This window comes from Peromyscus californicus, unplaced genomic scaffold, assembly GCF_007827085.1.
Source record: "Peromyscus californicus insignis strain IS unplaced genomic scaffold, ASM782708v3 Scaffold_5__1_contigs__length_169319896, whole genome shotgun sequence".
Lineage (NCBI taxonomy): Eukaryota > Metazoa > Chordata > Mammalia > Rodentia > Cricetidae > Peromyscus > Peromyscus californicus.
This window is the reverse complement of record NW_026294573.1, coordinates 32,747,560-32,762,516: the sequence shown is the minus strand read 5'-3', so window position 1 is coordinate 32,762,516 and position 14,957 is coordinate 32,747,560. Positions and strand designations below refer to the sequence as shown.

The 14,957-nt window shown below is 53.5% G+C and overlaps 1 protein-coding gene across 1 annotated transcript in view; it reads right to left on the bottom strand.

Moving 5' to 3' along the window:
* The window catches only part of Kcnq4 (potassium voltage-gated channel subfamily Q member 4), a 50,849-nt gene that overhangs the window by 20,346 nt on the left and 15,546 nt on the right, over positions 1-14,957 (bottom strand). Inside the window, exons 2-5 of the mRNA XM_052717838.1 lie at positions 1,846-1,936; positions 1,157-1,283; positions 783-958; positions 59-184 (exon numbers count right to left, since the gene is read on the bottom strand). Of these exons, the coding sequence (XP_052573798.1) occupies positions 59-184; positions 783-958; positions 1,157-1,283; positions 1,846-1,936 (520 nt within the window). The remainder of the gene's footprint in view (positions 1-58; positions 185-782; positions 959-1,156; positions 1,284-1,845; positions 1,937-14,957) is intronic.

Here is a 14,957-nt window from a genome sequence, read left to right as displayed (position 1 = left end):
GGAAGTGTCCAGGGAAGTTCTTAGGGGGAAGGGCGGACCTGCCCAGACCCTCACGCACCGTCCCCCACCAGAGCGAGTCAGCATAGGAGGAGAAGTCAGAGTTGGCATCCTTCTCAGCCAGGTAGACGAGGAAAGAGGCAAAGATGAGCACCAGGAACCCGATGTACCAGGCGGTGATCAGCTCCTGAGGGAAAAAGAAGGGGTGCCTGTCAGGGGATAAAGCTGCACACACTTCTCCAGTCTCCCCCTTCTTCAAGGAAGGAGCCCCTGCCCGGCCTTCTCAGAAACCCCCAGAGCCAGACCCCAGGCCTGTCCTTAATCTTTTCGGGCTTCAACCCGTCTGATCCCTTCCCAGACTCACCCTTAGGACCTACCCAGTTCCCCCACTCCACTGGGAGCAGTCCTGTCCAAACCAAGGTGCTTGCAGATGTGATCCTTAAGCTCTACCTCTGAGGCCCTGCCTAAGCCCCGCCCCTGCTGGCTCCAGCCGCCTCGACACCCACCCCCCAGCGTAGGTCCCGCCCCCTCCTCAGGGCTCTCATTATTAGGCCCCACCCCTGCTCAGCTCCAGCCCCTTTCCTCAGATAGGTCACGCCCCTGCCAAGCCCTGATTGTTCTTGGCTCAAAGTAGGCCTATCTCGCATCAGTCCTTGACTAGGCCGCCTCGGTCTGGTTCCAGTGCCCGCTTGCCCCGGCGTTGGCCCCGCCCCAGCTCCGCCTCTTGCTTGCACCTCGGGTAGTTTCCAGGAGCTTCGTTCCCCCGCCCCTTTCCCCAGCCTCACCTTACTGTGCGCATAGACCACCGAGCCCAGCAGCTTCCAGGTGCCTCCACGGCGGTCCATACGCACCATGCGCAGGATCTGCAGGAAGCGCATACTGCGCAACGCGGACGTGGCAAAGATGTTGCCCTGTGTGCCCGCGGCGATCACCGCCACCGAGGCCACGAACACGATAAAGTCTGCAGGGCAGAGGTGTCGAAGTCACCAGCCCACCTCGTGTCAAGACCTGGGGTCTGGGACTCTTGGGACCATAATGGGGGAGGAGGTGCAGATTGGGAAGGTCCATTAAATTCATGAGAAGCCAGGATCGGGGTCAAGGATGAGATTAAAATGCCTCCCTGAGGCTTGGGGTGGGGCAGGGTAGGGAAGGCTTATACCGATGACACAGAAAGGTTTCCTGGCGAAGCGGAAGCGACCCTGCCATCCTCTGTAGCGGCAACAGCAGCCAGCTGACCAGACGCGGATTATATACTCCAAGCCAAAGACCACAATCATGACGAATTCCTGCAGGGGACCAGGACCCAGATCAGAGCCCAACCCTATGTTAGGAACACCGGCACCTGGTTAGGTCCCTCCTATACCTGGAAAGATTTGAGAGGATTCCAGAAGGGAGGTGACCTCCTCTTTGTCCTCCAGGGAGAAGAGAAGCCCAAGTCTGCCCCCATACACAAATGTCTGGCTCCATAAGATGCCTGCATTTCTTCTTCTCCCTGCCCTCAGCCTTCCAACCATTCTACACTCTTAGCCCTGACTGAGTGACATTAAGGGCGGCTCTCCTTTGGCGGAAGGCCTTCTGTGGGTGTTTCTGTTTAACAGGGTGAGGTTTGTTTCCGCTCTGGTACAGAATGGAGCCTGCTCACCTAGTCCATCCTGGGCCCATCCTCAGGCCTCACTTAGAACAGGAGATCCCCCTGCGCCAGCTACAAAGCCGGGAATGATAGCCAGAGAGGAGCAGCCTTCTGCTCCCTGACCGCAGTCTAGGAGGCCTCTCTCCTCAGGTGGGAGGTGCTATGTCACATGCAGCTCGGCCTTGGAGGAGACTCTAAAGGGGACTCCCAGCACTCACCAAGATGAGGAGACACTCATTGGCAAGTTCCTGGTGCTCCTGGATAGTGGACAGCACGGACAGCACCAGGCAGCTGAAGACTAGCAAAAATCTGCAATTAGAGCATGATAGGAAAGGTTAGGTGGTTGGGGGTACAGAATAACTGAGGGTCCCCTGGCAGGGTCGCAGAGTTAGGAGACTCAAGATTTGGGTGGAATTCTTTGGAAAACAGAATCCAAGCAGAGTTCTGTAGCGTCATGGACAGGCAAGCTGCAGGCTGCTGAGCACAGACACCTCCCAAGCCCTCTCCGGACAAGACTAATGTGACTGAGACTTAGGGAGGAGGCCTCCCGATTTTGTCCCGGCTAGCAAGAAAACATAGAGGCTGTGTTTCCCTGGGCTTAGCCACCCACCAGCCTTGGCTCCGGGCTCCGTTTTATGGCCCAAGAAAAGTGTTCCAAAGGTCAACAGAGCTCAGAAGCTGTAGCCTCAACTGAAGAATAGGAACAGCTGCTCTGCCTCCGTGTTTTTATGGAATTCATAATGAGTCCGCTAGAGAAGAGAGGGGCTGGGGAGGTGGCTCCGTGGCAGCGCTTACTGTGCGGGTTTAAGGCCCCCTGTTTGAATCCCAAAGACACATGTAAAAAGGCTGGGCGTGACCACGTGTGTCCACAACCCTAGTGTTGGGATCAGACAGGCAGATCACAACAGCTCACGGGCCAGTCAGTTCAGCTAAAACAGTGAGCTTCTGGATCACCGAAGGACCCCGTCCCAAGGGAATAAGGCAGAGAATGATATCATAGGGCATACAATGTCCTCCTTTGGTCTCCACAAGTAGACACTCACACCCATCAACAACACACACACACACACACACACACACACACACACACACACACACACACACACCACAAATACAAAGCAAGGGGACAGAGTAGGCATGGAAACAGCAACATAGGGATGAAGGAAAAGGGGGATCAGGTAGTGAGGAGCTGGGGACGAAGGCCTGGAAGGACTCTGTGGGCAGCATGAAGCTACCAAGTGGCCCTGTTAGACGGGAACTCTAGAATGTAACTCATGCCACACTTCCCTTGTTGTCAGCTGCGCGTGAAGAAACAACAGTCTACAGCAGGAAAGGGCTTCACCCGAGGTTGCTGAGTATTTCCAGGGATGACCTGAGATTGGAGCCAGGAGTCCCCAGCTGAGAGGAAGTGGGGGAGAGTCCATAAGCAGGTGCCTTGAGGCATGTATACACACGGGCGGGCTGCAGGTGTAGTGAGGGGAGTGTGGGCTCTTTGGAACAAGGCGTGTTAAGCATGCACTTGCCCCCAGAAAACACCAGAAGGAATGAGCTTGTTCCCTGGAAACGCATCGCAACGCACTGACCCGCCAGTGTCCCACATGTCCTCAGAGCTCTATTGCTGCCTCACCGCCAGAGCTCCTGCACACCTTCAGCCCTAACACACTCTACCTCTCCCCAGAACCTCTGACTCCTACTCACGGCTTCCTCTTCAGAGTCCCCTTCCAGAGCCTGCCTTCCTGTATGTGCCCCAGGGGTTGCTCTTTCTTTCTTTCTTTTTTTTCTTTTCTTTTTGGTTTTTCGAGACAGGGTTTCTCTGTGTAGCTTTGCGCCTTTCCTAGATCTCGCTCTGTAGACCAGGCTGGCCTTGAACTCACAAAGATCCGCCTGCCTCTGCCTCCCGAGTGCTGGGATTAAAGGCGTGTGCCACCACCGCCCGGCTTGCTCTTTCTTTTGTTAATTTTTGAGACAGGATCTTGCTATGTAGCCCAGGCTAGCCTCGAACTCTATCTTCCTCTCCTGTCTCTGCCTTCCTAGTACTAGGATTACAAGTGTGCAACACCATGCCCAGCCCAAATCTCTTTCCACTTATTTTTATTTCTGTTCAAGCATGCATGCACACTTTGTGTGTGTGTGTGTGTGTGTGTGTGTGTGTGTGTGAGAGAGAGAGAGAGAGAGAGAGAGAGAGAGAGAGAGAGAGAGAGAGAGTTATATGTAACCTAGGAAAACCACCGACCTCTTTACTCAGCCTCCTTCTCTGTTACATGGGCTGATGGACAATTGAGAGTAGGGTCTGGCTGGGCCCTGGCCCACTTACAACTCCTTGAAGGGCAGGATCTGGTGCTGCATCACAGGAAATGCCCCTGGATCAAGGAGGCAAGAAGCAGCTGTCGGTAGGGACTTGAGATGAATGAGTAAGATGGAGGCCTCTGCGGTCAGTCCCAGCCCAGAGCTGAGTCAGCAAAGACACAAGGCCAGTGGGGAGGGACGCACCCCCTCCACCCCTCAGCTCCAGTACCAACCGCAGGACCAGCAGCAGCCAGGCTACCTGGAATGGGAGCTGCAGCTGACACAGAGTAGGGATGTGCAGGGCTGCGGTGGGAACATCACGGGCCTTTGCTCTAGCCCAGCTCCTCCGCTGACTTTCTTAGCTGTCGGTAAGCCCTTGGCTGGCTGCCGTGGGCATCCGCAGTTCTCTGTGGAGCACTTCCGGAATTCCTTTCCTCCACTTTTTTTTTCTTGCTATTCCAGTAGTTACACGGGCATCAACTATCCACAGTAGACTAAGCCAAAAAAGCAGATTACAGAACCTGAAGGGTCATGTGATCATGGTGATTAAAAAGGTACCTTTTACATACGCACCAATAGTGGCAGGCTCATCTCTGGTCAAGCAAAAATGAAGTGATTGGGTTTTTGCTTTTGTTGCCTATCTGCGCTACCTAAGATTGTTTTTTTTTTTTTTTTTTGGTTTTTCGAGACAGGGTTTCTCTGTGTAGCTTTGCGCCTCTCCTGGAACTCACTTGGTAGCCCAGGCTGGCCTCGAACTCACAGAGATCCGCCTGGCTCTGCCTCCCGAGTGCTGGGATTAAAGGCGTGCGCCACCACCGCCCGGCCAGATTGTTTTTTTTTAAGAATGACTATGGACTGCTTAGATAATAACAAACTAACGTACGTCCATTTATTTGTACCCTCCGTTAAGGGCTCAGTTGTCCAGCTCCATTCTCAGATCCTACGGTCTCATGGTGACTTGAATGAGACTGGCCCCCATAGGTTCATATATTTGAATCCTTGGTTCTCAGTTGGTGGACTGTTGGGAAGGACTAGGAGGTGTCGCTTGGAAAGCGAAGGTCAAACTCTTCAGCATTGCCAGCAAGGCCCTCAGAGGCCTACCCTCACCCAAGCCTGCCCGCCCACCTCTGCACCTAATCCTCTCTGCTCTCTTACTCACTGCAACACCCCAGCTCCCTTGAACCGGCTGGGAGTGGCAGTGTACACCTTTAATCCCAGCGAGACAGGGTTTCTCTGTGTAGTTTTGGTGCCTGTCCTGGATCTCACTCTGTAGACCAGGCTGGCCTCGAACTCACAGAGATCTGCCTGGCTCTGCTTCCCGAGTGCTGGGATTAAAGGCGTGCGCCACCACCGCCCGGCTAATCCCAGCACTCTTAAAGGCAGGAAGATCAGCACAATTTAAGGGCCAGCCTGATCTATACAGTAAGTTCCATACCAGCTGGGTATGAGTCAAGACTCTGTCGATAGCAACAACAAAACCCTGAATTTCATCTTCTCTTCCCTTTATCACTGACAGGGATAGGAACTTTTTTACCCTAGGCCCTCAAATCATTTGAAAGGATGTGTTCAAGCTGATGACGAAAAACACCCTGTCCTGTTACCCGAATAATTATTCCTATCTTCAAGATGAAGACATGAGACCCAAGACTGACAGGTTTGTTTAAGATCCCACAGTGACTCAGTGGTAGGGCTGAGGCTAGACCCTCTTCAGCTTCTGGCCTCAATGCTGCCTTGGCCTTAGCCATCACATAAGAGATGCCAGATGCTCTTGGAGAAACACACGCTCAATGTTTAGAGCTTAGCAGATGGAGGAAGTCTGGCCACGCTGGTGTATGACTTCATCATATGACAAATAGGATTACCTGAGGATTGTTTTCGGCCCCTGTGGGGCTCAGTTTCTCCAGCTACAAGAGTAGAGATGGTATACAGGTCCTGGCTGGCCAGGGCCTTTGCTACTTCCCTAGCAGAGCGCCAGACTGGAGGCTCCTTTCTGCTACATCTCTATGTATCCCATCTGTGGGCAAGAGGGCCCATGTATCCTCTTAGCCAACCTGGAGTTAGAGTTGTAGCAGATGGGGGCACCCTGTAGGCTTGTCAGGAGGCCTATCACGGTCTTTCCTGTTCCCTATCCCCATTCGGCAACTATTCCTCCTACCCACTCAGGAAGATTAGGGAGAGAAAGGTAGATACTTGCTTAGATCCATGGTTCTCAAACTACAGAAGACACCAGAACTCCCCAAAGGCTTGTTAATAGTGGCACGTGCCTGTAATCCCAGCACTCACAAGGTGTAAGCAAGAGGCTCAGAAACTCAAGGTCATCCTTGACTACGCTGAGACCTTGTCTTGAAAAGAAAAATGCTGATTTCTGGGCACTTCCTTGGCAATGTCTGATTCAGAAAGTTCAAGGTGGAAATGGGGCTCGATTACTAACCAGCTCGGCGTTTTATTTGTTTTCCTTTTGACAGGGTCTCACTATGTATCCAGGCTAACCTAGAACTCAAGATCCCCCTCCCTCAACCTCCTAAATGCTGGGACTACAGGCATGAGCCTCCACATTTGGCACCAAGTCAGCACCTTTACAACAATGACAGTTCTTACTGTCTCCCCTTCCACACCTCCTCAAATCACCACCAGAAGTGGCCAGGACTGGGGCCGTCAGGGAGGCAGGTGTCATGCCAACCTCAGCATCACCACTGGTTTGATGTGCAATCCCACTGGTCCAGCACAATATCAACCCCTCCACACACATGTTCTCCATCAAATCCTCCCCAGTCCCTACTGTGATTCCTCAAGCATGTATGTGAGGTAACGGGATATAAGATATAAGTATCCGCCGGGCGGTGGTGGCGCACGCCTTTAATCCCAGCACTCGGGAGGCAGAGCCAGGCGGATCTCTGTGAGTTCGAGGCCAGCCTGGGCTACCAAGTGAGTTCCAGGAGAGGCGCAAAGCTACACAGAGAAACCCTGTCTCGAAAAAACAAAAAAACAAAAACAAAAAAAAAGATACAAGTATCCAGGGATGGTTATGCCAGTCTGTGAGTGTGCACAGAGTCCTGAAATATGCACTTTAATGGGAGTTATGCTATATAATAGGACTTGCTTTCTCAACAAAGCTGAGAGAGAGAGAGAGAGAGAGAGAGAGAGAGAGAGAGAGAGAGAGAGAGAGAGAGAGAGGTGTTAACTTTCCCCACGTCATAATGCAAGACCGGAGCCCAAGGCCACCTGAACCACAAGGTCAAACTATTTCTCCGAGCTTCAAGTTCCCAGCCCGCCACACAAAGGTAGAGGACACTGAACGATAAGTAGGGTTCTCATCGCCCTGGTGACTCTTCAGTAGTGGGGTGGGGAGGGAGAAGATAGCCACCAACTCAGTTCCAGATTCCCCCAGAGACATCCCTGGAAGGACAGATGTTCAGAGACTAGAGAGATGGACATATGGCAGATGGGAAGGAGGGTGACAGGGGAATCTCAGAGCAGAAAGGAAAGAGGTTGCCCCCGAGTCATCTGAACCACACTCACTTCAGAAACGCTAATCTCATCTACACTCAGGTGCGTTTATGGTAAAGTCAGGAATAAATAATCCAGATCCCAAGACACTGGCAAGGGTAACAGTGGGGACACACTGGGAGAGCTGGTGACTGTCCTAAAGAGACTGAGGCTGCTCCAAGAAGATGTCGGTTCAGCTGAAGTAGAGATGTAACCAGACAGGGACGGGGGTGACCCAGACAGAGGAAGCGTGGTATGCCAGCAGCATGTGGGCATCTGTGGAAGCCAGCCCAGAAGGCTAGCAGTTCTTGACCCCGTAGGGAACAGAGGTGAGATCCATGAGAGCATCCTCTGGTACTGGAATGAGATCCTAAAGGCAACGGGGAGCCACTGGGGAGTTCAGGGAAAGGAAATGACAATGTCCCTCTTGTGTTTCAGGGCCACCGCCTGGGTAGTATAGACCATGGAGCAGGACGGAGACACAGACGAGAAACACTCACTAGAAGGCTCCAGGGTAACTCATCTGGGAAATGACAGAGGTCTGGACCGGCAAAGCGGCAACAGAGAATAGAGGGAACTGGATGGACTGGCGGCATCGTAGGAAAGGGGACTTGGGGACAATGAGGAAGAATGACCCCTCTGTTTTTGGCAAGGGCATTGGGCTGGTGAAAGCGCTGAGTAACACCTGGGAAATGGGAGACCCCAGAGGAGATGCAGGTACTGGGGACAAGGCATGTTGGGTAAGAAGACAGAGCTGGGTAGAACAGTTGTGGAGATATTGGGGTAGACATGGGGACAGCTGTGACAATCCAATGAGCATGTGAATTTAGAGGAGAACCCAGTGACATCTAGCAGTGTGAAGGGAGGAGCCCTCTGTCCAGACCAAAAGAGCAGACCCAGGGAAGGAAGACAGAAGAGAGGCACAGAAGCCAAGAGAAGCAAGAAGGAAGTCAGGGGGACCACAGTGTTCACCCTGAAAAATGCCTATTGGACTTGGTGACATGTTGGTCCCTGGGTCCCTGGGTCTGGGCAGCCTCACAGGCAGAGAAGGACCTGAGCAGGCCCAGCCTGAGTGAGAGCACATAAGTGGGGGTGAGCCAGGACTGCAAAGGAGAAAGGTCAAGGAGCTGGAGAAAGATGGACACAGGAATCTTTCTCAGAAGAGAGAGGAGTGGAGGAGCCAGGAGAACAGGAAGCTGAAGATCTGGAGAGAGTGGGGTAAGCCCAAGGTGGATTCCAGGTTGGCAGGGTGAGGGGAAGGGAGGCAGGGGACAGTTCAGTGGGAGACCAGGCTGGGTCAGAGGAGGGAAATGAGTGTGGGTACCCAGGAACTAAGAAAGGAGCTGCAGGAGTAGAGCCTGAGAGGGCTGATGGGTATCAAAACCTGCACCATCCAGGTCTGGTTTTTCTGTTTCTTCACATTTGATTATCCAGTGAGGAAGCAGCCTATGTGGATGGAATTAGGGGATGTTTCCCTCACCAAACCAGACGCAGGCCCTCTGCCTTCTTTCCTCCAGAACCTCCTTCCTTCTTTCCCTCCCTCCAAGGTCCCGCCCCCAGCCTGAGCCTTGCCAGTCAGTGCCTGGGACCTGCCTAGCAGCCAGATCCCTGATATTCACCTCTGGCCTGGGAAGTATGTGACTCCTTTGCTCTCCAGACTAGGGCCCCCTGAGCATGGCTGCTCTGTTCCCCTCGGGGGGCGGGGGGGACCTGGTGCCAGTGTGTCACCACTCAGCCAAGATTCCTGGAGGGCAAAGGCCATGACCCCCGTTCCACCTGCCTACAGAAAGGTATTTCTTGAGCCCCAAACCAGAACTGATGCTGAGAAGGGACTTCAATAGACTTGACACCCACATCCTGACAAGGGGGTTGCAGAAAAGCCCAAAGGGTCCCAAAGTCCTCTAAGGAGGGTGAACACTTGCTTTATCGTGTGGGTTGGGGTATTGATGGGAGGGGCGTTAAGCAGGCCTCAGAGCGATTCTTTCCAAGAATCCTCAAGGGCTGGGAGGAGAGTTTCCCCTGATCCAGCGATTCTAAATACGGCTGAGGGAGTAAGAACACGTGACCCAGGGCCCCACACAAGGCTGCTGCTGGCAGGGCTGCATCTCTGGGCCAGAGGTCCATAATGGGGCTCAGGGATGGGATGAGGTCTTAAAGGAGCCTTAGTTTCCCTGTCTCTAACACAAAAGGGAGAGGCAGTCCAATAGTGGTTAAGGGTCCTTCCGCTTAATGACTGTTCAGCAGGGCAGTGGTGGGGGAGAGGCAGCCCTCAGCTCAGTTCACTTTCTCTAAGGATGTCCCTGGAGGGACAGCAGCTGCCAGCACACAGTGCAAACTATGAAAAAAATGCCTCCTCTTGGAGGACCAATTAGAAGATGCATTCCCTTTAGCTGGACAAGTTGCAAAAACTTGACCCCTTGAGCTGGCTCCATTAGAAACTGGAATTGCTTGCTGTGGGCTGACCCACCCCTGAGCTACTGGAGTCCTCTCAGCCCAGCTGGGCACCTCATGGAAAGCCCAGGGGTGACTCCACAGCCCCTCCTGGCTGGAATTTGAACCAAGAAGAGTCCACCAGCTGGGCATGGTGGCACATGCTTGTAATTCCAACACTTAGGAGGTTGAGAAAGAGCATCGGGAGCTCAAGGCCAGTGTCAGCCACATAGCTGGTTCAAAGCCCGTTTGAGTACGTCAGACCTTGTCTCCAAAAAATAAAACTAGGGTGGTGTGTGTGTGTGTGTGTGTGTGTGTGTGTGTGTGTGTGTGTGTATACTTACAACAGAGGGTGGTCTGAGCCAACAGGATTTTTTTTTTAGTGTGCTTGTGTGGGAGGGTATGTGCATGTTACATGTGCCCACACAGGTCCACATGTGCATAGATCAAAGGACATTCAAACATCCTACTCTGTCACTCTCCACCTTAATCCCTTGAAACGGGGTCTCTCACTGAACCTAGAGCTCACCATTTTTCAGCTAGCTTGGCTGCCAGCAGGCCCCTAGAGACCCTCCTGCCTCTGCCCCTATGCCCAGCATTTGAGTCACAGGCACATGTGGCCTTGACCAATTTTTTTTTCGTGGGTACTGGGGATCCAAACTCAGGTCGTCATGTCTGTGCAGCAAGCACTCTCCTACTCACTGAACCATCTCATCCGCCCTTCCATCAGCTTCTCTCTCCAGAGGGAGCCATGAGCCATGGAGGGAAGGAGCCCAGAGGTACAGAGAGCAGCGGTGACGGCACCTCCCACGCTCTAGTCCACGAATCCCAGATGTACTTCTGGCTACAAGGACTCTGTAACATCCCCTGTTCTTACTGCCCTCCACCTCCTAGGCCAGTCTTTCTTGAGCTAGCTCCTCTGGAGCACAGGGCATGGGAAATGGTGGTTTCTGGACAAGGCGCTTGAGTGCCATGCTTGGAATGTGGTTATGTCCTAGGGATTTGAGGGTCTCGAGCTTGGTCCTCAGTGTGGCAATAGTAAGACAGGAGCCTGGTGGGAGGTTGTTAGATCCTTGAGAGTGTGACCTCAGAGGCATTAGCAGAGTTTTCCTTGAACTCCAGGCTTCCTGTGCTACCATGTGATCACCCAATCTCATTCGCTCCCAAGACTGTGATATTATCATCCATGAGGGCTTCACTAGACCTGAGCCAATGCTGCTGACACTCCCTTGAACTTCCAGCATTATGAGCTAAAAACAGCTCTTTCCTATGTGAAGCACCTAGCTTTGAGTATTTTGTTATAGTAACACAAAATGGGCTCATAATTTAATGAATCGCCTCCTCTTTTCTCAGCTGGACCAGCCACCAAACCTCCGCTTGTCCTCTCTGCTTCCATCTGCCCTACCAGCCAGACCACCTTCTGCAGCAGGTGAAGGAGCCGCACAACATGTCAACAAGCCAATAACGGAACAAGGAGGAAACGGGAGCTATTTGAGGCTAACAAGGCAGTCCCAGCTTCTCTAACAGCTAACTGCTAAGGCCTTTTAGGTGAAGAGGAACTAAGGGCTGGAACACAGGCTGCCTAAATCTGAGGAAGGTATGCAAGGTGGCCAGTAGAAACTCCCCGTTGGCACCATCAAGTAGTTCCGTGTGTGTGTGCGCGCGCGCGCGTGTGTGTGTGTGTGTGTGCTTGTGTGTGTGCTCGTGCACGTGCACGTGCGTGCGTGCGTGCGTGCGTGTGTGTGTGTATGTGTGTGTGTGTGTGTGTATTCCGTGGCCCAGTTTGCTTTGACACAAGCTGTGTTTGACACAAGGTTTTACTTGCACGAAGATCTCTGCTGGTTTTGTTTTTGTTTTTGTTTTTGTTTTTTAAGGTGAATCCATTGACCTTTGACTCAGGCTCAAGTGCCTTAGCAAGGAAGGTCCTGTCACCAAGCCACCTTATTCCGGGCCCGGGCTGGCAGCCTGACTCAAGCCATTCCATTAGCATGCTCTGCTCCCCCACCATAGCACACAAGGCTTTGCTCGCGCTCCTCACCATCTTCGCATGTGTGTGCCTCTAACCTGGCTGGTTGGGTGGACGACACCTCATACTCCTGAGATTCCCCCACTCCCATCTCTTTGTGACCTTCCATGGTGGAGTGAAAACCTCTGTTGAAATAGCCGCCACCACAGCCCCAGAGGTCCATCCTCTTTATCATGCACGTACCGTGTCTGACTCAAAGAGATGCTGGGTGAGTTCCCTGAGAAAAGAAAGGCATGCCCCTCCTCTCCAGCACACTGGCCCCTCCTGACTCCACATCTCAACACCCCCTGAAGCTGGAGGAATTGTGGGGAAATGACGCAGCCCAGAACCACAAAGTATTTATTCATTCATTCACTCTCATTCATTTATTCATTCATTCATTCAGTAACCATTTACTATTCACTCAGAAATCATTTACTGAAGACTCTTCATGAGCCAAGCACAGTCACACAAGCCCTGCCTTTAGCAAGCTTACGTTCTTGGTAGGAGATAATAAACATCTAAAGGTTCAAGTCATCAGATGATGGTGGAGAAAAAAATTAAGGGACACAGAGCCCCAGTGTGGGAATGAGGAAGCTATTGTACAGAGAGTGGGCCGGGAAAGCAGCCTTGGGAAGGTGGTGTTTGGGCACAGTGGAGGAAGTAGGGAGCCATGCAGGCATCTGAGCAGAGGGTAAAGCCAATGCAAAAGGCCTGAGCCTGCAGGGTGTGTTCCAGGCCATCAGGGAAGGAGAGGGAGAAGCAAGGGAGGGTGGGAGGTGGAAGCAGATATCAGCCTCTGGGTAGCTGAAGATATGGTTCCTCACTCCCAGGAGACACAGAAGTGTGAGCAGGAGCAGCATGAACCAGGGAACTGAGGACACACCGAGAGAAGCAGTGAACACTGGCCCCACCTGGGCTGGGAGGCTAATGGTACAATCCCAACAGGAGCCTCCCGTGATTTGTTCAAGGAGCAGTTGAGATGGCAAGATGTGATTGGATCTGGGCTAAATTTTGGCACTGAAGATCCCTTAGAAAGCTACCAATCCTCTCATTTCTAGTTGGGGAAACTGAGTCCCAGAAGGAGGTCTGCCTACCTGAGCTCCTACAGTAGATCAGACACAGTCCTGGGCCTGGCCCTGAATTTCCCAGCCCTGAGGGTAACTTTTTTTGTGTGTCAGCAGAGGTAAGACTCAGCCCTTGCCCTACCCCCACCCACCCTTCCCAAAACCAAGGGTCGAGGACAGAACCCGTCCTGGCCCTTCCTGCAGCACGTGACCCAGGTGACACTCTGTTTGAGGGTTTCCCAGTTCCCTAGCTACTTGAGTCGAACAGGGGTCAGGGTCACCTCTAAGGAAGCTTCTATTCTCCGAGTCAGCAGGTCTGTGCTGACGGGGAGGGGGGATTTTAGTCCCAGCCACTTAGTTCTCAGTACTCCCAAAGCTGAGAGTGCACTGGCAAGAGCTGACAGGGTGGAACAGGAGCTGTGGGGAGGGCAGGGCCCCCTGGGGAGCTCAGGTGCCAAGACAGAGCCCAGCCTGGGAGTTCTGCAGACTCAGCCATTGAGGACCCCACCCAGACCGAAGTTTGTGGGTATGAATAAGCAAAGCAACATGCAAACTCACAGGCCACACCCGGGGCAGCTGAGTGCCCCCCTAGGAACCCCAAGGCCAGAACCAGCCTGAAGGAAGCTAATAAGCCCTGTGAGCTCAGGCTGAGAGCAGGGTGTGGGGGTGGGCTGTTCCATAGCTGAGGTGAAGGAGGGTTGGGAGAGTCTTAAGGTAGAGGGTATCTGCAGACACTGTCTCGGTTTCTTCAGCTTCTTGGTAACGGAGGGCTACCCAGCCTACTATTCCAGCAGACAAAAGTCCTCTAAAAGGCAAGACTCTCACTGCTCTGAGAAGTGTCAGGACTGAGGGCACCAGAGGGCATAAGCAGCGCCGGGAACCTAGGTAACTCGGCTAACCCATCGGCCAAGAGTACTTGCATACTCCTCTGCAGGAGGGAAGGTATCAAGGGCCTTATTTGTGGCTGGTCCAGCTGGCTACTCTGGCTTCCGGGACAGGAAGCGAGGCTCTGTCAGCTTCTGAAGCTGCCTGTTTCTTGTTCTCTAGGAAGTCAGTGAGCGCTCTGGGGTCACCTAGAAGAGGGTCTTTTACATTTTATTTGCTTGCAGAAGCTAGATGGGACCTTCAGAACTCTCCCATTACTGAAGAATGCCATCAAGGAGTACCAGAGCTGAACTTCATTAGCCACAAGGCTGTGCAAATTAAGGAGGAAAGGGACAACTGTTGGTCCCTGGTGCCGATGCCCTGTCCTCTGCGGATAGATAGACCCTGCCAGGATCACCGCCAGAACAAGCTTGAATTCAGCTCTGTGTTGGCTGATGGGCCTAAAGCACGTGATCTGTCCCTCTCTAGGACTCAGTTTTTCTCTCTGTCCAACGGGATCAATGATCCCAGATGCTGCAGCCTGGAGGTCGGGGTCTCCTGGGATGAAGCCTGAGCAAGGCTCAGGTTCACCTGGGGACACAGGAGGCTGACACTAGGCGGGGCTCCTCGGGAGAGGAAGATGTGCTTGGGGGAAGCTCCTGGGGACCCCTCCCTGGCTCAGCCTTTGGCCCAGGAGAGCTTTCTGCCACAGGGAACTCCACCTGCTCTAGGGTGCGAGCCACCGGACCCCAGATCTTGGCCCGGGAGGAGACATTGTGGAAGGGGCGGGGCTCTTGGTGGGCGGGGCTTGTGGGGGCGGGGCTTTGGCACTGCAAGCTCCAGGCACGCTGCGGCTCCGGTTACCTCCCCGCCGCCTCCCCGCCCGGCCGGCTTATTTTCCGTTTCCAAATTAACAATTGAAAACGCGGCGGCCTGAAAGGCGAGCAGCGGGCCAAGCGGAAAGTGTGAAGGTGCTGCCGCGTCACCGAGGCCGGGGGGCGGTGAGAGAGCATTCGACACCCCGACCCGCCACCAAATGCCCACCGATGAAGGCCAGAGGGCAGCGACCCAGCGGAGTCTTGGCCTGATGCAGCCCTCCCGGTGCGGCTCTGGCCAGGGTCGCAGGACCCAGTGCTCAGGCTCGGGACAATGCCAGCCCCTGCGAGGACGAAGAGGGGAAAGGGGAGAGCGC